Source organism: Sinocyclocheilus anshuiensis, unplaced genomic scaffold (genome assembly GCF_001515605.1).
Source record: "Sinocyclocheilus anshuiensis isolate Anshui unplaced genomic scaffold, SAMN03320099.WGS_v1.1 scaffold173, whole genome shotgun sequence".
Taxonomy (NCBI): Eukaryota; Metazoa; Chordata; class Actinopteri; order Cypriniformes; family Cyprinidae; genus Sinocyclocheilus; species Sinocyclocheilus anshuiensis.
This window is the reverse complement of record NW_015536480.1, coordinates 758,957-783,258: the sequence shown is the minus strand read 5'-3', so window position 1 is coordinate 783,258 and position 24,302 is coordinate 758,957. Positions and strand designations below refer to the sequence as shown.

At 37.1% G+C, this 24,302-nt stretch overlaps 2 protein-coding genes across 3 annotated transcripts in view; both read right to left on the bottom strand.

Moving 5' to 3' along the window:
- sdr42e2 (short chain dehydrogenase/reductase family 42E, member 2) overlaps positions 1–8,939 on the bottom strand; it is a 21,577-nt gene extending 12,638 nt beyond the window's left edge. The window contains exons 1-5 of one of the 2 annotated variants that reach the window (XM_016468756.1): positions 8,921–8,939; positions 1,959–2,333; positions 1,181–1,276; positions 695–752; positions 218–336 (exon numbers count right to left, since the gene is read on the bottom strand). In XM_016468756.1, the coding sequence (XP_016324242.1) occupies positions 218–336; positions 695–752; positions 1,181–1,276; positions 1,959–2,303 (618 nt within the window). In that variant the 5' untranslated portion in view covers positions 2,304–2,333; positions 8,921–8,939. Of the gene's footprint in view, positions 1–217; positions 337–694; positions 753–1,180; positions 1,277–1,958; positions 2,334–4,839; positions 4,945–8,920 lie in introns of those variants that run through there. The other variant, XM_016468673.1, reaches the window with a different exon arrangement.
- A 1,869-nt stretch (positions 8,940–10,808) lies between these two features.
- Positions 10,809–24,302, bottom strand: part of LOC107678160 (von Willebrand factor A domain-containing protein 3A) — an 18,098-nt gene continuing 4,604 nt past the window's right edge. Inside the window, exons 2-14 of the mRNA XM_016473377.1 lie at positions 23,420–23,577; positions 22,905–23,010; positions 22,707–22,801; positions 21,765–21,833; positions 20,667–20,786; positions 17,918–17,992; positions 15,880–15,970; positions 15,625–15,790; positions 12,375–12,497; positions 12,157–12,254; positions 11,645–11,806; positions 10,948–11,066; positions 10,809–10,848 (exon numbers count right to left, since the gene is read on the bottom strand). Of these exons, the coding sequence (XP_016328863.1) occupies positions 10,809–10,848; positions 10,948–11,066; positions 11,645–11,806; positions 12,157–12,254; positions 12,375–12,497; positions 15,625–15,790; positions 15,880–15,970; positions 17,918–17,992; positions 20,667–20,786; positions 21,765–21,833; positions 22,707–22,801; positions 22,905–23,010; positions 23,420–23,577 (1,422 nt within the window). The remainder of the gene's footprint in view (positions 10,849–10,947; positions 11,067–11,644; positions 11,807–12,156; positions 12,255–12,374; positions 12,498–15,624; positions 15,791–15,879; positions 15,971–17,917; positions 17,993–20,666; positions 20,787–21,764; positions 21,834–22,706; positions 22,802–22,904; positions 23,011–23,419; positions 23,578–24,302) is intronic.

Here is a 24,302-nt window from a genome sequence, read left to right as displayed (position 1 = left end):
ATGTTTTTATACTGTGGTTAAGTATCTTGATGAAGGGCTCGTGGCTTTCTTCTTGCAAAGATCAAACCAACATCTTCCGGTTATTAGCCCTGAGCCACCACACCAAAGTTAATTTAAAAATTATTTAAAAAAATTGATCTCCTGATGTAGCAATATGAACACTTCAGAAAATGGCTGAATTCAGAGTAAATCACAACACACTCAGTGTCCGTCTCACCATGTCCAGCGGCACACAGGGAACTGAGTCTTCATCTCCATCCTCGATGGGCCGGCCAGCAAACGCCACATTGACTGTGCTGGTGTAGATGAGTCTAGAGATGCCCCGCTCCGTACAGACTACAACCACCAACCAAAACTAAATATTCAGCACACACTAATATTGGCCAAAATAGCATATTTTAAGTTACATTCAACTTTTACATTTCTTTGCTTTCTCAATTTTTTCACTGATCTTGTCACAATGCGTTCTTGGTCCTTTTTACGAAAGATGCACATGATGTTGCCTGTGAATTTGGTCAAACGTGGGCATCTCATAATCTGCACATCGGAAGTGCACCTTCATAGACAGCTCACTATATTTAGAACAATATTAGGAACAATCTAATGGGAAATATTATAAACACCATTTCACTCATTATTTGGATAACAGGTCCAATTAGTTGCAGTATCAGTAAATCAAATGATGACATCTCACCGTTTATGACATTGTCCGTGCCGCAAACATTGACTGATTCAATCTGCTTTTTCTTCAGCTGCAGAGCATGAAAATACATGACCAGCATATTTCACTTCAGTATGGTATGACAGTAGTACACTCCTTCATTGAGGAAGTTAAAATATGAGTGGGAGGCAAGTCTTAAATAAGGATAGTACAGCAAATGTAACACATACACTCCACGTTAAAACTATAATCCATCCTGTAAAAAAAAAGCTAATAAATAATTAAAAGCTAAGTGAAGAATCATCCATATGAGTTCTTATGAACATAAATACAATACAAGCAAACAATTTTAATGATGTGATATGGCCTGTTTTATGCACTTTAAAATGTGTATATACTAATATACTGTAATTCAATGCATAATAGGCACTCAAGCAATGTCACATGCAATATATTTAATTGGTTCTGTCTCAGAGATATAAACCAAACTCTCATTAGATGCATGCTATTCTCACTGACCTGTTCAGGTCCTGACATCCCATAGGAAGCAGTGTGATAAATAACGTCCACTCCCGCACAGATCCTATACAGGGCATCATAATCCCGGATATCAATCTTTAGGTAAAACACACACAGATGTACAAAATTATAACAATGCTTATTCAATAACAGCAATGTAAAAAAAAAAAAACATTGTCTGTACAATCTGTGCAGAAATTATTTATTAATTTGCTTATATTTGGCATAAATAGAACCCCAACAATTTGCTTAAATCATTACTTTTTGCTTACTTTTAGACAATGTTTCTTGATGGAAGCATGTAAATATTTTTGGATCATTATATATCATCTAAAACTTACTGGTTCTCAACTGGTTTTCTTTCATTGGACATCAAGTTGCAACATGGTACAAATTATTTTGCTATTCTAAACCATGATATTATTAGTTGCATTTAATATTGTTTTTCCCTCCTGCTGTAAGAACAGACCTGGCCCACACTTTTTGGTCACAACCCACCAGTTGCAAAAGCTGCCTTTAAGACCATTAAACTACAACATGGTTTTGTCAAGTTCTGTTTGACATGGCAGTTTCAGATTCACTTTCACGGCTCTTCCGGAAGGTTTCTCTGAGACACCCGAGCACGTCAGAGAAGAGTCATAAAAACTCTTCGCTGAAACTCGAGGCCGTTGTCCTGCATCACCTTGCGTACTCTGCACCTGGCACCCATCTGCTTCTGTTACAGTCCGCTGCCCAACCGCCCCTCAGCCCAATGCTCTCCTCTCCAGTTTCACTTTACCTGCTGGAAGACGGCTCCATCAGGGATATCCCAGGGCGGCTTGTGGAGATCCAGGAGTAAGACCGTGGCCCCTTGGCCTGCCAGAGCGCGGCCCAGCCTGAATCCAAAGTATCCGGCCCCTCCGGTGACCAGGACCCTGCCGGCCCCGTGCCGCCCCTGCTCTGAGTTCTCCAGCCTGGCAGCCACCACGCAGTTAGGACTGTTGCACAAGGCGCCCACCGCCCCGTTGGCTCTGTGTCGAATCGGGGCCCCTGCGGCGCTGCGGGTGTGGGTCTGTCGGTGGCAGTCTAGCAGACACGCACAGGGCAGCTGCTCCACCTGACACAAGGACCTGTTCTCCTTCATAATGCACACGTGGCTTCAGATACCTCCAGTCTGGGGAAGATCAGAGACAGTGAGAGTCTAATGAATGAGCGGCGCTGTGAAACAGATCTGCCTATGAGTGAGTGAATGGATGCATAATTCACCTCTCCATGTAAAGAGGCAGATGCCAAACTTTTCCTTACACACTGGGCACTCACTTTGAAACCGTTACCAGAACTGAGACATGGGATGACTCACGTCCCACAACTATTAGAATATAGCAAGATTTCCAATTCCACAGAAACGATCACTATGACTTGACCGCACTAAAGTTGCATAAAACCACCCATCCTCAGACTATAACTCAATTACATAAATCTAGCGTAGCGTTAGTTCTGGCAAGTCACGTTAGTCAAGCTCGCATCAGCTGACTCTCAGCTGATCCCCATCTACCTATGGGAATGCAACACCTATCTAAGCATTCATATATAAGGTCCCTCAGTATTATCAGCAGTTTTCGCATTGCTCAATAGCTAATTACCCTCCTCCATCCCCAACTCCTCCTCTGTCAGTCAGGATTCAGCCTTCTGATTCTCCTTTGAATCAGACTAATTCTAAAATGTGTACATAACATTATTGAACTTTAATGATATCTGCAATACATTTATGTTGGTTCTGTTCTGTTTACCCTGGGGTGATGCACATTGATGCGCAGGGTGTTCTTGCCCAGAACAGAAGCATACCGCCAATCCAAACTGTATGCTAATTGTCAATCATCTTTGATGATAGTGGTCCTGACAGAAATACATTAAATATTTATTAATTTAATAGGAATAGTTCACCCTAAAATGAAAATAAATACATCAAAATCATCATTTACTCAAACCTATGACTTTCTTTCAACTGTTTTTGTCCATATAATACAAATCAGCGAAGCCCAAAAATATTTGACCCCATTGTATGGCCAAACAAATAAAGACATTTTTCCAAAATATCTTTGGTGTTCCACCAATAAAACACATACTTATGACTGCAAATATTAACCCTTCAAGAAAAACTGTAATTAATAAATATGTTTAAAATAAACTATGTACTTCTTTCAAAAGGTTTCACATCTGTGTTTCTACTTTTTTTGTCGACAAAAATCTATGAAAGTATGGTAATACTTTAGTATAGGGACTAATTCTCACTATTAACTTATTTTATTAACATATTGGCTGTTTATTAGTACTTATAAAGCACATATTAATGCATGACCATATTCTACATCCCTAATCCTACCCAATACCTAAACTTAACAACTACCTTACTAACTATTAATAAGCAGCTAATTAGGAGTTTACTGAACATGCTGAACAGATGAATCCAAAATAATTCCACAAAAACTTTGATTTTCTTACTTCTCTAGCCTGACTGTCCCATGTTTCAATACTCAGTTTTGCACAATGGCATTCATACATGTAAGAAAATAGAAATATGTAAATATGAAGAAAAATCATCAACATTTAATCTTTTTTAAAGTTATTGGAAAACAGTAATTGGGAACATTTTCACAATTTCCAGCACACACCCACACACTGATATACAATACAATCCAATCCAATAAACAATTGAATGTAGTTTTTATGGTTAAAACACACATACACACACACACACACACACAGTCTGGTCAGCTATCCTTGTAGGGACTCTCCATAGGCATAATGGTTTTTATACTGTACAAACTGTATTTTCTATTGCCCTACACCTAAACCTACCCCTCACAGGAAACTTTCTGCATTTTTACTTTCTCAAAAAAACAAATTCTGTATGATTTATAAGCTTTTGTACCCATGGGGACCTCAATTTAGGTCCACACCGTGACACGAGTCCCCATGAGTCTGTGTGTATTCAGGTTTAAGTCCCCACCAGGATATATAAACCTGTACACACACACACACACACACACACACACACACCCTTATAGAACATTTAAAATTACTTTTTTATGACAACTAACAGAAATAAATGCCTCTGTAGGACAGCAAGCATATTTCAGAATTGTACAGCTTCATGTGCAATTTGCATAAACTTTCCAGTATCAAAACAAGAATCATGACAAAACAACAAATCTAATAGTTTTCTAAGTTAACCTTGATATAGGACCTTTAAGGTTGCATTGCAAATCATGATTCAAACAACATCATTTGAAACCGTTATCAAACATGAACATGAATCTTGCACACATTCTTTAGGAACAGAACGTTTAGACGATATGGTTATACAGTATATTGTGCCATAAAGTGCCTTGGAACCTTAATGGTATACAAAAGAAAGTGTGACCCAGAATGGAAACTATAGTCTACTAATTTCTCAAATACTGATATATCAATAATAAAATAATCTGTTTAAGTGCCCCAGTAGCCATCGAATATAACACTTGGATGATAAAAATAAAATTGAACTTTAATCGATATTAGCAAATAGCCAGAATCTCATTACATTTGCATGTCCCAGCTTTCTCTGCGCCTGCAGCCTGTATTTATTTCATTATTGAAAAAATAATAAATCAGAAGCAAACGGAGTTTTTTTTTTTTACCTGTCAGTCACTGATCATACGTGTGCTGTGTGCATCGCGTCATCCCGCCGGTGTCTCTGATGATGTTCAGGTGTCTGTCGATCACCTGCGCCTCACCTGAGTGCGTTACCGTAAAACACCGAGCTCACAGCCAATCAGCACTAGCCAATCGTTCACTCCATAGCTTTTCTCAATCTAACAATATTCAGAAGAAGAAGGAGCACAGATACGTACATACACGCCTACCTAATAGCCTAATAGTAATACAAAAAGTAAGATAAAAACCGACGTCTATGGACAAGTGAATTAAGACAGAAAAATACGTAAGAAGGCTAAATGTACTAAAATAACTAACATTAAAATAGTCTATATAGCTAGTATCAAAAGTACAGGTACATTATACATAGAAAAAAACATGGATGAATGTCCAATATATGAAGCATTACGTTTATGCTATATCAGAAACAAAAACAGAGTTTTGGCATGAAACTCTAGATGGCGCAGTCCGATAGGTCTAACTCAATCTGACCTAATAGGAATAGCCTGCGGCACAGCTGATTGTATCGATGGCAGTCTAGTTTACTCACTCATGTCCTCATGTCCTTACAAATTCTCCTTCTGCAGGAGGAAAATTAATTTTGGGTGTAATCCTGGTAACGTTAATGTTGTTCATTGTTAGATTTTTTGTTTTCGTAACAAGGCTAACTGTGTTTTGTTTTTATTTTATATTTCTTAATACATTATCATTTTTACATCAAGGTAAACAAATGCTTTAAAAGTATTGTTCAGTCTTATATATTGTGTTACCGATACACTGAATAAAAAGCAATCATACAGTAGACAGACCATACAATATGATGCATTTTACAAACTAATACACTAAATAACTTTTAATCACTGAATAGCAAAAACTAGCCTAAGTTCTCTTTTTCAGGCTCATTGACGTCTTCATTGGAGATTGAAATGAGCTCATTAATCATTATATTTCTGTATAAATATTTATATTTATACAGAACATTCATTTTAAATAAAATGCTACAGAGCAATATATAAAATTTTCGTACATTATATGTACACTGTTTCATGTCCAAAACGCCATGATAATTCCATACCATGATACTTTTTTGGTATTTTGTTATGTGAAGCATGTAGAAAACACCATGGTAATAGGCTACCATGATACTTTCTGGTACTTTGTTGTGTGAAACGTATAATGTGAAGTGTGAAGAATGTGGGGGGTGAGTATATCTTTGGAAACACTGTATTAAAAATAAATAAATAAAAATAAAAAGGTCGTGGTTACGATCTAGGGCGCCCCCTGCTGCCCACCCACCCACCTTGCAGGCTTTGCCCTACTTCTAGCTTCACGAAATGTGTCTCATTTGAGCATTCGAAATATTTGTGACGGCATGTAAGCACTGGAATTCTCAAATTCAAATTCAAACAGCTGTATTGTTTATCCTGTAAGAACAGAACATTGTTTTTAAGAAAACGACATACATGAAGTTAAAAATACAGTATATCATTAAAATATATTGGTAATAATTAGTGCTGCCAAACGATTAATCGCGATTAATCGCATCCAAAATAAAAGTTTTTGTTCACATAATATATGTGTGTGTACTGTGTATATTTATTATGTATATATAAATACACACACATGCATCTATTTATACATACATAATATACACAGAACACACACATATATTGAGTAAACAAAAACTTTTATTTTGGATGCGATTAATCGCTTGACAGCACTAGAATAATATGTATTCACGATATATTCAGTTAAATGTATTTTGCAGATATTTTAGTGCATCTATTTTTTATATCATTTATTTCTCCTCATATATTTTTCAATAATAGAAATTAGTTGCTTTTCCCCCCACTGTTTTGATGCTAGACACACATTTTTTTTTCCCATGAAGTACATATAAAATGTCAAGGTATAAAAAAAACTACAATGTTTCCAAAATATTATCTAAAATATTATTTCCACAAATTCCTTATGTAGGCTTTAGCCAGAGTAGGTTAATTAAAAATAATAATAAAGCTGTCATGATTTGAACAAGCGTGGAGATCAACGTCTACATTCCCTCCTGGTTCCTCGACTCCAAAATAGTTTCCCTATGAAAACAAAACACAAATCACCATATTAAAAAGTCTACAATAACACCGATCATTACACAGCATAAGCACCGAATGAACACACAGGAAGTCACAAACCTGAAAGCTTTAGCTTGTTTCTGGAACATTCTCAGCTTTTCAATCTCTTCTGATAGTTTCCTAAGATCGTCCGCTGACAGGAGTTTTCTGATAAGAGCTGGATTTGTGTTTTCAGGAGCCTGATGGAATCGTGCGCCTGTTTTATGGGCCAGACTCTTCAGAAACTCACTGCATGCTCTGTTTAAAAATGGTTGAAATGATAAATAGATTTTAAAATCACTCTATTGCACATACTGTAACATACTTTCAGGTGTTTTTGATATAAGACACAAAGTAAGCGTTGTTGTCCTATCCTAACAAACCATACATCAATGGAAAGATTATTTATTCAGCTTTCAGATGATGTATAAATCCCAATTTAAAAAAATTGACACTTAAGACTGGTTTTGTGGTCCAAGGTCACATATTTACATATATTGTTCAAAAGTTTGGGATGAGCCATACTCTTTTTTTAAAGAAAATATTTTATTTTTTAAAGAAATTAATACTTTTATTTAGCAAGGATAAATTAAATTGATCAAAAGTGACAGTGCAACATTTATAATGTTCCAAAAAAAATTTGCATTCCAAATAACTGCTGTTCTTTTGAACATTCAATTGATCAAAGAATCCTGAAAAAAGTATCACGGTTTCCACAAAAATATTACACAGCATACCTGTTTTCAACATTGACAATAAATAGCAATATTAGAATAATTTCTGAAGTATCATGTGACACTGAAGCCTGGAGTAATGTCTGCTGAAAATTCAGCTTTGCCACCACAGGAATAAATTATATTTAAAAAATATTTGTAATAATATTTTACAATATTAGTGTTTTTACTGTATTTTTGATCAAATAAATGCAACATTGGTGAGTATAAGAGACTTCAAACGCATTTAAAAAAAAAAAATCTTTATTTTATTAAAACATAAATGAAAAAATAAATAAATAAAATAAAATCACACACACACACACACAGTCTGGTTGACTATCCTTGTAGGGACTCTCCATAGGCATAATGGTTTTTATACTGTACAAACTGTATTTTCTATTGCCCTACACCTAAACCTACCCCTCACAGGAAACTTTCTGCATTTTTACTTTCTCAAAAAAACAAATTCTGTATGATTTATAAGCTTTTGTACCCATGGGGACCTCAATTTAGGTCCACACCGTGACACGAGTCCCCATGAGTCTGTGTGTATTCAGGTTTAAGTCCCCACCAGGATATATAAACCTGTACACACACACACACACACACACACACACACACCCTTATAGAACATTTAAAATTACTTTTTTATGACAACTAACAGAAATAAATGCCTCTGTAGGACAGCAAGCATATTTCAGAATTGTACAGCTTCATGTGCAATTTGCATAAACTTTCCAGTATCAAAACAAGAATCATGACAAAACAACAAATCTAATAGTTTTCTAAGTTAACCTTGATATAGGACCTTTAAGGTTGCATTGCAAATCATGATTTCATTTGAATCATTTGAAACCGTTATCAAACATGAACATGAATCTTGCACACATTCTTTAGGAACAGAAGATATGGTTATTATGGTTATACAGTATATTGTGCCATAAAGTGCCTTGGAACCTTAATGGTATACAAAAGAAAGTGTGACCCAGAATGGAAACTATAGTCTACTAATTTCTCAAATACTGATATATCAATAATAAAATAATCTGTTTAAGTGCCCCAGTAGCCATCGAATATAACACTTGGATGATAAAAATAAAATTGAACTTTAATCGATATTAGCAAATAGCCAGAATCTCATTACATTTGCATGTCCCAGCTTTCTCTGCGCCTGCAGCCTGTATTTATTTCATTATTGAAAAAATAATAAATCAGAAGCAAACGGAGTTTTTTTTTTTTACCTGTCAGTCACTGATCATACGTGTGCTGTGTGCATCGCGTCATCCCGCCGGTGTCTCTGATGATGTTCAGGTGTCTGTCGATCACCTGCGCCTCACCTGAGTGCGTTACCGTAAAACACCGAGCTCACAGCCAATCAGCACTAGCCAATCGTTCACTCCATAGCTTTTCTCAATCTAACAATATTCAGAAGAAGAAGGAGCACAGATACGTACATACACGCCTACCTAATAGCCTAATAGTAATACAAAAAGTAAGATAAAAACCGACGTCTATGGACAAGTGAATTAAGACAGAAAAATACGTAAGAAGGCTAAATGTACTAAAATAACTAACATTAAAATAGTCTATATAGCTAGTATCAAAAGTACAGGTACATTATACATAGAAAAAAACATGGATGAATGTCCAATATATGAAGCATTACGTTTATGCTATATCAGAAACAAAAACAGAGTTTTGGCATGAAACTCTAGATGGCGCAGTCCGATAGGTCTAACTCAATCTGACCTAATAGGAATAGCCTGCGGCACAGCTGATTGTATCGATGGCAGTCTAGTTTACTCACTCATGTCCTCATGTCCTTACAAATTCTCCTTCTGCAGGAGGAAAATTAATTTTGGGTGTAATCCTGGTAACGTTAATGTTGTTCATTGTTAGATTTTTTGTTTTCGTAACAAGGCTAACTGTGTTTTGTTTTTATTTTATATTTCTTAATACATTATCATTTTTACATCAAGGTAAACAAATGCTTTAAAAGTATTGTTCAGTCTTATATATTGTGTTACCGATACACTGAATAAAAAGCAATCATACAGTAGACAGACCATACAATATGATGCATTTTACAAACTAATACACTAAATAACTTTTAATCACTGAATAGCAAAAACTAGCCTAAGTTCTCTTTTTCAGGCTCATTGACGTCTTCATTGGAGATTGAAATGAGCTCATTAATCATTATATTTCTGTATAAATATTTATATTTATACAGAACATTCATTTTAAATAAAATGCTACAGAGCAATATATAAAATTTTCGTACATTATATGTACACTGTTTCATGTCCAAAACGCCATGATAATTCCATACCATGATACTTTTTTGGTATTTTGTTATGTGAAGCATGTAGAAAACACCATGGTAATAGGCTACCATGATACTTTCTGGTACTTTGTTGTGTGAAACGTATAATGTGAAGTGTGAAGAATGTGGGGGGTGAGTATATCTTTGGAAACACTGTATTAAAAATAAATAAATAAAAATAAAAAGGTCGTGGTTACGATCTAGGGCGCCCCCTGCTGCCCACCCACCCACCTTGCAGGCTTTGCCCTACTTCTAGCTTCACGAAATGTGTCTCATTTGAGCATTCGAAATATTTGTGACGGCATGTAAGCACTGGAATTCTCAAATTCAAATTCAAACAGCTGTATTGTTTATCCTGTAAGAACAGAACATTGTTTTTAAGAAAACGACATACATGAAGTTAAAAATACAGTATATCATTAAAATATATTGGTAATAATTAGTGCTGCCAAACGATTAATCGCTTGACAGCACTAGAATAATATGTATTCACGATATATTCAGTTAAATGTATTTTGCAGATATTTTAGTGCATCTATTTTTTATATCATTTATTTCTCCTCATATATTTTTCAATAATAGAAATTAGTTGCTTTTCCCCCCACTGTTTTGATGCTAGACACACATTTTTTTTTCCCATGAAGTACATATAAAATGTCAAGGTATAAAAAAAACTACAATGTTTCCAAAATATTATCTAAAATATTATTTCCACAAATTCCTTATGTAGGCTTTAGCCAGAGTAGGTTAATTAAAAATAATAATAAAGCTGTCATGATTTGAACAAGCGTGGAGATCAACGTCTACATTCCCTCCTGGTTCCTCGACTCCAAAATAGTTTCCCTATGAAAACAAAACACAAATCACCATATTAAAAAGTCTACAATAACACCGATCATTACACAGCATAAGCACCGAATGAACACACAGGAAGTCACAAACCTGAAAGCTTTAGCTTGTTTCTGGAACATTCTCAGCTTTTCAATCTCTTCTGATAGTTTCCTAAGATCGTCCGCTGACAGGAGTTTTCTGATAAGAGCTGGATTTGTGTTTTCAGGAGCCTGATGGAATCGTGCGCCTGTTTTATGGGCCAGACTCTTCAGAAACTCACTGCATGCTCTGTTTAAAAATGGTTGAAATGATAAATAGATTTTAAAATCACTCTATTGCACATACTGTAACATACTTTCAGGTGTTTTTGATATAAGACACAAAGTAAGCGTTGTTCATATAACATTTGTTTAGTTGTCTGTAGTGTATACAACAGAAAGCTGCATAAAATCTGTGTTCTGAACCCATCTAAAAGTGTGATGATTTTTTTTTTTTTTTTTGAAATGCAGTCTGAACAGATTATATTAAGGTAACATTATGAGCTGGCTGATAGATGAGGACTTGTTGAAATTGCTGGAATGTTTTGAATATAAATATATTTATTCATTAAACATATAAAATATGTTGCTAAAACCACATTTTCCGGGATTGGGACCAGACAATAAAATCGCCAGAATAAATATGCATACAAATCTTGACCAAGGATCAATACAAATGGCCACATTCATATGCAATGCAGCATCAGAGTTGACCTGTCATATAAAAAAATACATATTTTCAGTATCATGCCAGACTGCACTGTGCTTACATTAATCAGGACACTAGGGAATATGGCGCAGTATTTCGCAGACACTCTCTTATGGACGGACAGCACCAGTTTGTTGTGATGGCAGCATTCCAGATCTGATGGTCCAGATATCAGCTTGTGAAGGTCCAACTTCAGATTCTTGGTACCAAACCTTTTTAGCCACTTAAAGAATATAAAAACATAAACACTGACTTAAAACAACCCTTTGCTCTATTGTGGACTCCCGTGTGTAATGGTCACAGGATAGAAGGATCCTATGGGCTAAGGTTATCAGCTAGAACAAAAAAAGAGCGATTTTGATCAAAAAAAAACAATGGTACTGGAAATTTTTAGCCACTTAAAGAATATAAAAACATAAACACTGACTTAAAACAACCCTTTGCTCTATTGTGGACTCCCGTGTGTAATGGTCACAGGATAGGAGGATCCTATGGGCTAAGGTTATCAGCTAGAACAAAAAAAGAGCGATTTTGATCAAAAAAAACAATGGTACTGGAAATGCAGTATAGTACCTGTTTAGCTGAACAGATGTCTTCATGTTTTGGTAGTTTAATAGTGGTGATAGACGTACACACACTCTTTGGTTTTGGATATTTATTGAAGACAACACCTAGTTAGGACAATCAACACTATATGACACAATATGAGCCAGGAATCAATATGTGTGGATCTCATGTGTTCATATATCTGGCTATGGCAAGACAAACATGGCAAATCTATTCCCACTAACCCAAGTTGCCGTCTTCCATGAAGAAGACAGACCGTGGCACGTTGGTTTTCCTCTGATCTGCAGACCTTGACAGCCTTGTCGGTGTGCCGATATCAGCTGATTGGACTATAAAAAAGACTAATTAAATGTTCAGAAGAAAAAAAAAATAGGAGTGCATCATGAGTCACATAAATAGTCCGCCATTTAGTCTAAGAGGCAATCAGACTGAGACAAATATAGACACTGACATGCTTTCAGAATCTGACGTGGACAGAATGAGTTACTTGGAGCAATATAAAACAAAAGTAAATATATTTACATATATTTAGAGTATAAATGATGGCAAATAGAGAGCATTTGGTATATGATCTCTAATAATTACAGTCAGGATGTTGATAAGACATCACACTTGGTGGGATATCTGCTTTAGAGCTGTTCGGCCTCCAAGCCCAGCCGTTCTGTGCCAATCTGCTCTTCTGCCTGCTTTCCTGTTCACATCGGACATCATGATGAAAAAGCATTCATTATGAAAACATTTTTCCCAAAAAATATTTAAAGGGATAGCTCACCTAAAAACAGTGTTGCCAAGTTTGTGGTTTTCCCGAGGAATTGTGCTACTTTAACACTGTTGCCACAGGTTGTTTTTCATGTCCGCGGGTTAAAGCGACTCCAATAACATGATATTTATCCCCTAGAAATGCGAATTTTAGCATTTAGAATTTTAAAAACGTGTATTTTACCCCCCGGAACACGATTTTTATCTGGGGACCCCCTCGAAACGCGATTGGGCTAGTTTTGGGCTAGTTTTGAGTAGCAACTGGGCGGGTTTTCTTGTGAAAACCTGGTAACCCTGCCTAAAAATGTCATTCCAGACCTGTACAGCCAGTGTTGGGGAAAGTGACTTTTAAAAGTAATGCATTACAGTATTGCGTTACTCCATAAAAAGTAACTAATTGCATTACTTAGTTACTTTTTATGGAAAGTAATACATCATGTTACTGAGCTGGGCTTGCTTATTTGTTTTTAATAACAAAAATCCCAAATGTTGTATTTTTGGCAACTGTAAAGGCACTTTCACACCAAAAGTGAAATTAATAAACCTCAGGATGAAGGAAATGCCTCTGCCTCTGCCTCTGCACTTACTCCTGATTTCTCAGACAGGGGACAGGAGAGCTGAGCCAGTCAATAAATAGGAAAATAAAGTAACTGGCATTACTTATTTAAAAAAAAGAACTCAGATACTTCACTGTAAATTTAAAAGTAATGCACTACTTTATTAGTTACTTGAAAAAAGTAATCTGATTACGTAACTTGCGCTACTTGTAATGCGTTACCCCCAACACTGTTTATAACTCAGTGTTTTTTGGCCAATACAGTGAAAGTCAATGGTCACCAAAACTGTTTGGTTATCAACATTCTTCAAAATATCTTCTTTTCTGTTCAGCAGAAGAAAGAAATACAGGTTTGGAATGGCATGAGGGTTCTTAAATGCTGACAAAATCACTTTAAGTGTCCTACTGAAAAGACCAGTTTAGACCAGCATGAATCTCGAAGATGGTTTACATAGTCTGTCATTTTTAACAACTTCATGTAAAGCTGCACTTAAACAGCACATATCAACCAAACAAACTGTTTGGTCACTTTGCATGTCAGACAGATGGTCTCTTCTTGTTTAAGTTGAACAGGACTTTTTGAAAAGTCTGAAGTCTGAATGAAGCGTGATGAGAGCACCAGCATCCCAAACACAACGCATGCTGATGACCAACAATGATAGCATCATGATAGGTCAAGCATAATATGCTTGATGGTGGGATGAAGAGAGTGATCTGACCAGTCTAGCAAGGCTGAGTGTTGTGGGTCGAGGAGATGGCAGTTTTGCTCTGCGAGTCCAGGTCTGGGGTTTAATGGATGGGGTTCTCGTTTCTCCTGAACCCCTGTCAGAGCCCTTCTAGATCAGAGAGTCCACTAATTCAGAGCACTGCAGAAAAAAAACATGGATGAATGTCCAATATATGAAGCATTACGTTTATGCTATATCAGAAACAAAAACAGAGTTCTGGCATGAAACTCTAGATGGCGCAGTCCGATAGGTCTAACTCAATCTGACCTAATAGGGCCTTTCGCACTGCTTTAGTTTAAATCATGGCGGGTGAGGGCGTTTTCGTACGCGTTTGGCCAATCAATGTCTACTTACGTCACGATTAGTACCAGTTGTGTTGGTTAGACCCTGCTCCGGAGTAGGAGCTAATTTGGTTCTCGAAAAAGGCAGCCCGGTACTAAAATCGCACCCAGTTCCGGCGGTGCGAAAACGGCAAAAAGTGGGTAGTTCCACAATTAGTTCTGGTACTATGAAAAGGTTCCCGCGGTGCGACAGGCCCTAATGACATCATTATCACATGGCACAGCTGATCTCTCCTGAAACCAGCTCATGACCAGCTAAGGACCGGATTAAACCAGTTCAAATCAGCAGCCATACTTCAAAACATACCTAACCAGCATATGCTGGATTTTTCAACAGGAAAAGTATATATATATTTTTTTTTTTAAATCTTCCTGAACCCAGAATATTTAAACAGTAGCATATCTATTAAGAAAGCAAAGAGCCTCAGTCATTCATTGATTTACTGATTTCACTGTGGCTTTAAAAGCAACTGGAGTTGATTGAATAGATGGCGGCGCAGCTTGGATGCGTAATGAAACATCTTCAGCAAATCCAGCTGGTTTTGAATGAACACAAAGTCCTGGATGAACCTTTCTAAACATCAACAACTGATCATTTCTTGCAGGTGTGCTTCCAACTTTTCCTCGGGTTCCCATTAATTATTTAGACACCGTGGACACAGGTCACGTATAGGTCATGTGAGAAAATCGCAGTGCTCTAAACTCGCCTTCTGAAAATAATTAGCGGCCGTCTCCATTTCTGCAATTAGGGCACTGATGTCATCACTCTCCACGATGCCTGCAGAGGCAGAGGCTCATATTTTCCACTGCACACACACACAAACACAAGACTTCCCATTGTAAGCTGCACTGGGTTCAGGGACCATGTGTTGTACACATGACAGAGACAAAAGCAGCACAACATCAACAGCCGCTCTGGGGACTTTTACACATGACCTCAGAGCTGTCTCAAAAGCTGAACAACAAAATAAATCTTCTTTAAACTAAAACTTCTTTTCACAGTAGTTCCTGTAATTCTGTCCTACCTTCTACTTCAAACTCCTCTTTCCTAAAAAGTCAGTGACGTATCACTCAGACACTCTCTTCTCACCAGTCTCAGTCATCCAAAGGAAGCGTCCGTTTCGGGTGGTTTCTGTCCGGGTGGTGTAACGGGGCGGAGGGCAGCGGGCAGTGTCCTCCTCTCCGGTGAACAGGCACACGTGGAGATTCAGGTTTGTTGCACTGCAGCGCTCAGATACATAAACAGTGACATAAACCTGAGAATCAGAGTATGAAAAACACTGTGACTGCTTTTTGATAGTAGCTTGCAGAAGAAAAATGTGATGATACATCTGTATTAAAATACAGAAACTGCATCTTTTATATTTGAGCAGCAGAGGGCAGCAGTGGCTGGCATGCTTGTATTTGAAGGGTTCAACATGGTTTTGTATGGAGGACTAGGAATAAATTATCAATTGAATAATTCTAACATACATTTAAAAAAAATCAGGTTTTTAATTGATTAATTAATACATATTTACAACTATTAAATTAATGTCTTTAAATGTAGTTAAATGCAATAATTAAACAATAAATGAATTAATTTTTAATTGAATAATAAGCAAATTTAATTAATTAAACTGTCCATTTATTTTTCCATTAAAAAAAAAAAAATTTTTATTGAACATTATTTTATATTTGTATTATTTATATTAACTATATTTACAAATAAATAAATAAAGAGTTTTAAATATGTGACCCTGGACCACAAAACCATTCTTAAGTAGCACAGGTATATTTGTAGCAATAGCCAACAATACATTGTATGGGTCAAAATTATCGATTTTTCTTTTATGCCAAAAATCATTAGGATATTAAGTAAAGTAAACTTTGATTAGTAATATGCATTGCTAATAACTTAATTTGGACAACTTTAAAGGCGATTTTATCAATATTTAGATTTTTTTTTTTGCACCCTCAGATTCCAGATTTTCAAATAGTTGTATCTCGGCCAAATATTGTCCTATCCTAACAAACCATAGATCAACGGAAAGCTTATTTATTCAGCGTCCAGATGATATATAAATCTCAGTTTCAAAAAATTGACCCTTATGACGAGATTTGTGGTCCAAGGTCACATATTAGTTTTTATAATGTCAATTAATTTGTCCAATAAAAATATGTATTTATTTCCATGTTTATGTTTGAATAACATTTATACCAAAACATTCAAAACAAAAACTTTAGGTCTGTCTCAAATGTCTCCAAAGTCCTCAGTCCTTTAGTATTGCATCACTTGCTCACCAATGAGTGAATGGGTGCCATCAGAATGAGAGTTCGAACAGCTGATAAAAACATCACAATAATCCACAAGTAATCCACACCACTCCAGTCCATCAATTAACATTTTGTGAAGTGAAAAGCTGTGTGTTTGTTTAAAAAAAAAACATTCATTATTAAGGCATTTTAACTTGAAACATCACTTTTGGCCATAATTCATAATAAGTGAATAATAATAAGTGAAAAAGTCCATCCCCTGTTGTCCTCTCACATCAAAATCCACTGACATACTTGTTTTTTAGATATGTTTTTGACTGTGCATATTACTCTCCTAATTCAGACGCGGCGACTTTTTCATTGGAGAAAGCAACATGGAAAACTCATCTTTTACTCGGAAGCAGTGGTTTGAAGATTAAAAACATCTTAATGATGGATTTGTTCATTACAAACACACAGCACACGACGGTAACTGGTGGACTGGAGTGGTGTGGATTACATGTGGATTATTGTGATGTTTTTATCAGCTGTTTGGACTCTCATTCTGACGGCACCCATTCACTGCAGAGGATCCACTGGTGAGCAAGTGATGGAATGCTACATTTCTCCAAATCTGTTCCAATGAAGGAGCAAATTCACCTACATCTACATCATGGATGGCCAATCATGAAAAGTCTTCCATTGGGCTGCATTCAATAGTTCTATATCTCCTAACTCCAAAGAGTGGCACCCAATAAACAAATAAAAAAATGCTCCTGTAAACTCCACAAAATAAGTGAATGCCACAAGAAATGCGATGGCCACTAGACAACAAATCCACATACTGTGCACTACGTGTGACAGGACCTTGGCTCGCAAGTGATTAAAATGAACTTAGGGACAAAAACAATTACTAGAATGAAATACACAACTGAAATAGACTAAAAATGGATTGACTAGTTAATTTTCAGAGACCTGATTGATGTGATTTCAGTTATTTTTATCGAGTTTTGATAAAACTCTGATCTGGAAGTGCAGTAGCAATAGCAAACACCACTAATGAAAGGCCTTTAAAAACAGAAAGAGGTAGAGAAAATGAGAAAGAGAACAACAGACTGTGAAGTCAAAAGCGCATCCTGTCCTCTTACTGCCAAACAGCTTGAAGGTTTTCATGGGTGGAGGGAACCACCTTCTCCTGCCATGACTTGACATCTGATCCAAAACTGTGATGAACATTGACAAGATCACATACAGTATAGTGAATGTGGCAGCAAAGGATGGTTAAAATAGACATTAAAATGAACCTCAAGTCAATGCTCTTATACAAGCTAACTGTTAATGGCTATTTATTTCCATTCTCATTTATTTTCTATTTATATACAATCAAGTCATGGAAATACTTAAAATTCCAACACAAGCATATACATTTTTAAACAAAGTTCTGTCATGACAACTCTTGGAGGGATTGACATGGTAATGTACATGACAATGTTAATGTGTTTGGTCTTGGCGGAATAGATCTGCTACGCTGCTGTTGCGGCAGAGCAAGTACCGAGACTTGCTACTGCCAATAAATCCACAACATGCTGCTGTGAGCATGTAAGAAATATTGCTGCTGCAAATATAACATACATGAAATAACCCCCATATAGCGTACATGAATCACCTCGTAGCAGATCTATACAGGTGGAGCTGGGGAAGGTGGAGGTTTTCTGAAGCAAGCTGCAACTGCTACGGCAAGCACTAGTCATATATTTGAATGTTGAGCAGCGAGCTCATTGGCTACCGATACAGGAGAGAACCAATCAGCTGTGCCATGTGATAATGATGTCATTAGGTCAGATTGAGTTAGACCTATCGGACTGCGCCATCTAGAGTTTCATGCCAGAACTCTGTATTTCAACAAGGTCAAAGAACATTAATGACACTTTTAATAGCACACGATGTGTGTATGTAAATGTGGCTCCGCCGTACAAATTGAGATTAATTAAAAAACAGGTAACCGGCTGAATCATGTGACATGATGAAATGCTCTGGAGTGAAGCCGTGCAGCTGCTCTGCAGTATTAAGAGCAGGTATGTGCGCTGCTCTCTCAGGCAAAATCTATTAAGACTTCTATTTATGCCAGACTAAAGTAGATCGCTCATGACTATGCTAAAACAGGAGCTGACAACTGCCGAAGACTGGACCATTACTGCCTTCATTTCCTCTGCAACTGTGTGTGATGGTGCAAATATGACTCTGTTATTAATAAAGGACACTGATTTGTGAAAAGCAATTTATGAATGTGATGTGTTTGTACAGGCACATGTGCTGTAGAAGCCAATTCAGTATACCCTTGCAAAATTACACTTTTACAAATAAAGGTCCCAAAAGGGGGTTTTCACAGTGATGTCATAGAACAGGGTTCCTCAAATCTTGCCCTGAAGGGCCAATGCGCTGCAGAGTTTAGCTCCAACCCTGATCAAACTCACCTACCTGTGATTTTCTAATGATCATGAAGACATTGATTAGCATGCTCAGGTGTGTTTGATTAGGGTTAGAGCTAAACTCTGCAGGAAAGTGGATCTCGTGGGCGAGATTTGAGGATCCCTGTCATAGAAGAACCATTCTTGGTTCCCCAAAGAACCTTTCAGTGAACAGTTCGAAAAAGAACCAGGTTTTCTTAGTGTGAAGAATTTATTAATCTGAAGAACCACTATTGTGAAAATAAAGAGCTATTATTGTTAAGAGTGGTGGTAATACCATAGTACTTTGCAAAAATGGACTAGGACTTCAACACAGCCTGACACTTGTACCTACTGAATAAAAACATAACGCCTGCTGTATTATCTAGTTCTCATATATACATAGGCCTATACATTTTTCGAAACTGTTGACTATGTTGCCAGGATCTAGCACCGCAGCTTACATGTTAATAGGCCAGTCAGATGATGTCAGAATTTTTTCTCCTAATAAAATCTTTGTTTATTTACTTGGTATCTAAATGTAGGATCGACAGCTGGACCATAAGTTGACTAGTCCACTGAGAAAAGTCCCGGTCATTCCTGCTTGTACATGCACATGAATCTGAACTGAAAAGTTTAGAATTTGCATTTATATGAGCTGTTTTGCACTAAATTTAAAATAACACGAACATATTGTGCCAATTTAATGTGTAGATGCAAATGTTAGTTTTTGTAGTGTTCCTTTTTCTGCAGACCAGACTGGACTCCCAATGAAAAGACGACAGATACACTACCGTTCAGATGTCTGGACACACCTACTAATTCTTTAGTTTTGATGTTGTTCATATGTTGGGATTAATACCACCATGAAAACGTTATGAAAAAACAAATGGATGTATGGGAATGAAATGTTAAATCAAAGCAATCGCTACCATTTGCGTAGATTAAAGTTTTCCTTTTGTGAAATATGCATTACTTTTATGATGTCTGTATGAATCTTTTGAAGCTTGAACGTTTTGGTGGAATGGATTTTCAATGGAGGAACAGAAATCTCTCAGATATCTTAATTTGTGTTTTGAAGATGAATGGAAGTCTTCGGGTTTGGAACGACATTAGTAAATGACAACAGAATATTCACTTTTGGGTGACCCAATCTTATAGAAAACTGTACGTTTTAGTTTTCGAAAACTGTAAATTACAAATCACATTTTATATTTATATAGAAAATCGCACAACTTAAAGTAATTAAGCATAAACCATTAGACTGAAAGCTTTTTAGGCAAGTGTGTCCAAACTTTTGGCTGGTGTAGGCTATATAGAGGAAAATCTCAAGATATAAATAACTTCAAGAGCGAAAGAGACGGGAGACTTTAGGACTAAATGACATAGCAGATCATAATCCGTCACACTATAAATGAGTGAAAACACCCCGACGGTGTGTTTGACCTACACGATGATATTGAAGCTGTGTTTGTTGGCCAGCTGCTCCTGCAGTAGTATTCGCAGGGCGTGCTGGAGATGGAGCTGGTAGTGGGCGTTCATCCCAGACATGTCCAGAAGAACCTGCACCCTGCATGGAGAAAAAGAGAAAGAGCAACTGAGGCACACAAACACACTCCATATCCCTGCATCCTCCTGGCCCAGCAAAAACATCAGCGTTATTGGATTTCCACCAAAGTTATAGGCTGGAAAACAAAGATCAATATGCACTAATACTTAAATTTGTCTTACAAGAATAAACATGGTTTGTGCTGACCACAATGCATTTTGTGTGGTGTGTTTTTCAATTACTGGCTGCTGAGTGCACTTAAAAAAAAACATTCAAACTATCGAGACAGCAATGCACACTTCTGTTGTTGTTGTTTTGTATATTGTAGGGCTTATGCAGTTCATGGGATTATTAAAGGGGTCATAAACTGATTCCCCTGATCTTTTAACACACTGTAAAAGAGGGTGATTGTGCTATAAAAACATCCTGTAAGTTTCAGAACTCAAGACTTTCTCATTAGTCTAAAAACAAGCCAAAAAGACAGCTTTAGGAATGTTCTACTTTATGACATAATAGTGTGGCTAAACACCGTCTCTGCAGAAGAAGATCAATGCCTGCTTCTACATCACTGTCTGTTTAGCCCCGCCCACCGATTTGTGCACGTAGTAGCCTAGGTAAATGACAAGAGCGGCAAACGCAGGTCTATACAGAAACCAAACGATAAAGATGCTCCGAAGACAGCAAGACAGTGTAGCGTTGTAGTTGTGGAAAAACAGTGTTTGCATTGCCTTCCTTCTACAACAAGTGGAGTTCCAGTTCATAGGAACCAAATACAGTATTCACTGCTGCCTAAGTGTCTGTTGACAAAATTGCTATGCTAAAGTGTAATTCCAATTTTATGCTAAAGTGTGCTTCTTTTTCACAAGGGATAATGTATCCCTTCTCTGTGCCATCTACTGTGCCCTTCAGAACATACATACTCCTTACTATTGTGAAGTCCACTTTGCAGGGTGCTGTTGAAATAATAGAAACATATCTTTACTGTCTAAAGGTTCTCACCTCTGCTCACACACGGTTCCCCATATCCTGTTCAGCCACTGAACTCTCCTTTCAAACAGATGCACAGCACCCATGAAAGACAAAATAAAGTGAAAAATAGAGAATGTCACAGATTTTAGACTGATGGAGAAAAACATGCAAACTCCATTAAAGTGCAACTTTGTATTGAACAGCACACATGGAAGTTGTGACAGCTTTCAGTTAGGTAAATAATACAACATTCATTAATGTTGAGTGTTTAGATTTAAAGACATGCATTTGGAGGAATTTTTGAGAGCAGTCTAGTGGCTAATGCAGTCTTCAAGTAGTGATGGAAGGCATGAATGACCAAGTGGAAATGAGTTTCCTTTACAGTGCTGACATTGGAAGGAACGTGTCCGCATCAAATACGGTGGAAAGCAACTCTCTAATAGAATGAAATTAATAACTGAGAAATCTTCAGTGCTGTATATCAGTATAAAGGCCCACATATGACATGCTGAGCGAAAAAAAAAAATATATATATATATAGATATTATCGACACAAGTTAAGAAATCACTCCCTGACTTGTGGCCACGTACTAATTTGTTCCATCATTTTAGCTAAAATGTGGCCAAGTTATACTAATTTGCTCCCTCATTTCAATTTAGTTAAATTGTAGCCACAATTGAGCTAAAACAGGGTAACGGATTAGTTCAATGTGGCCACAATTTACCTAAATGAGGGAACAAATGAGGATAATATTTTTTTTCCTGCATGTCAGGCTCGATATTTTAGTAATAGGTGTTGCACACGAAAAGTATCAGCTAATGATTCACAGTTTGCTCAGAAGTAGGTGTTAACCTGGTGCTCTTGAAGGTGGAGGTTAGCAAAACGGCTAACATTATTTACAATTCTTGTACGATTGCAGCTGGTTTCACATGGTTTCTAGTTGGTCTTAGAATGGTATATGGAATTTTTGGTTTATAAAATGTACCTGGTACTTTTGCACCGATGGAAGATCGACATGCAAATACTTCACTGTCCCATCATGCCACTCAAACCGTACCATGACCCGCTGCAGACAAACAAAAAAGTGAATTAGTTCAGTAAGTCTGCTGTACAGGTGAACAGATGGGCCTCAAACTGGATTCGTAAATGCAGCAGTACATGTTCATCACCTCATGAACTGTAGAGGAAACAGTCTTTCCCAAGACTGGCACAAACGTCTCTTGTGGAGAATAGGCGTTACGAGCCAGCAGCTGATACAGATCCAGCTTTTGAGCTGCATGAACACAACTGTTAGCCAAGACTAACCACTCGGATCAAGGAGACTTGCCCAGCATATACACTGGCAAATAAACTGACACATGCATATATGTTTGTAAGATTTACAGATTGCGCTTTTTGGTCATATTCTAGAAAATTTAGACCATCTTAAAATGTATTTGATATTTAAAGTCAATATTAAATAGCAACTGTTCATATTTCTTTTCTTAAATTCCCAAGGATAAAAAAAGTCTTGCCACATTTAGTTGAATTCTGGTTCATTCAGAAATGTGCCATATGTGTCATGCGTTTGTAACATTACAGAGGTGAATTGGGTTGTAAATACTGTTTCATGCTGAAACTGAAAAGTGAACCCAACAGACATTCTTCTATCAGAGTTTGAAAAGGCACCGCATGGCAGATATCCTTCAGGCCGTGGGTTTTCAGCCATTCACTGGAGGTGGTGGGTATCGGGCCTGTGGGTTGGATGCACAATGGAGTACTGAGAGCAGAACTTCCAGGACTGAAGTCAGAAAGAGTCAGATTGTCCAAACCTATGGAGATCTGTGAAGGTACAAATGAGAACTGAAAGGGAAAAGTTTCCAGCTCTCATAACTGTATCTCAGGGGAAACTGGTAGAAAACACATAATTTCACAACAATAAAGTGCCGTGGCACTACCATGTTTTTATAGACATGAACCCAAGCAATACCATGTATACTGTTAGTAAAGTGCATGAACACAGCATTAACATTCACTCTTGGAAAAGGAAGCACATTTTAATATACTATTAAAAATATAGTAACAATAGACTTGAAGAGGAAATGATTTCAAGATAAATAATATAATTTAAAAGCATATACTTAAAGGTCCCCTGAAATGCTTAGAAACACGCAGCGTTACTCTATGTGTTGACGTCATTTTAACTGAAACAGGAAGACAGGGCAGGACATATCAAGCAGCCCCGCCCCTTTTTCTCATCCATATTGCTATACAATATAGCATTCTGTGTAGAATTCAAATAGCTCCGATACATTTTGTGGTCTGTGCCGACTCGCGCATGTGATCCGCTCCGTGCTATCGTGTCTCTGGACCAGAGCAGAGTGTGTGTGCGGTGCGGTGGTTACCGTGACACAGTGCGAAACCAGACTTATTTTTTTCCTCAATGGAAAGCATATTTACACTGTTTGAATCGTTCCCTGTCCCCTATATAGTGCACTACGTGCCATTCACTGTACAGAAAATACTAATTCTGTGGACAAGTGACCGATTTCAGCCGCGGCTTCAGCGTCTATTTTATAGTGTAGGGG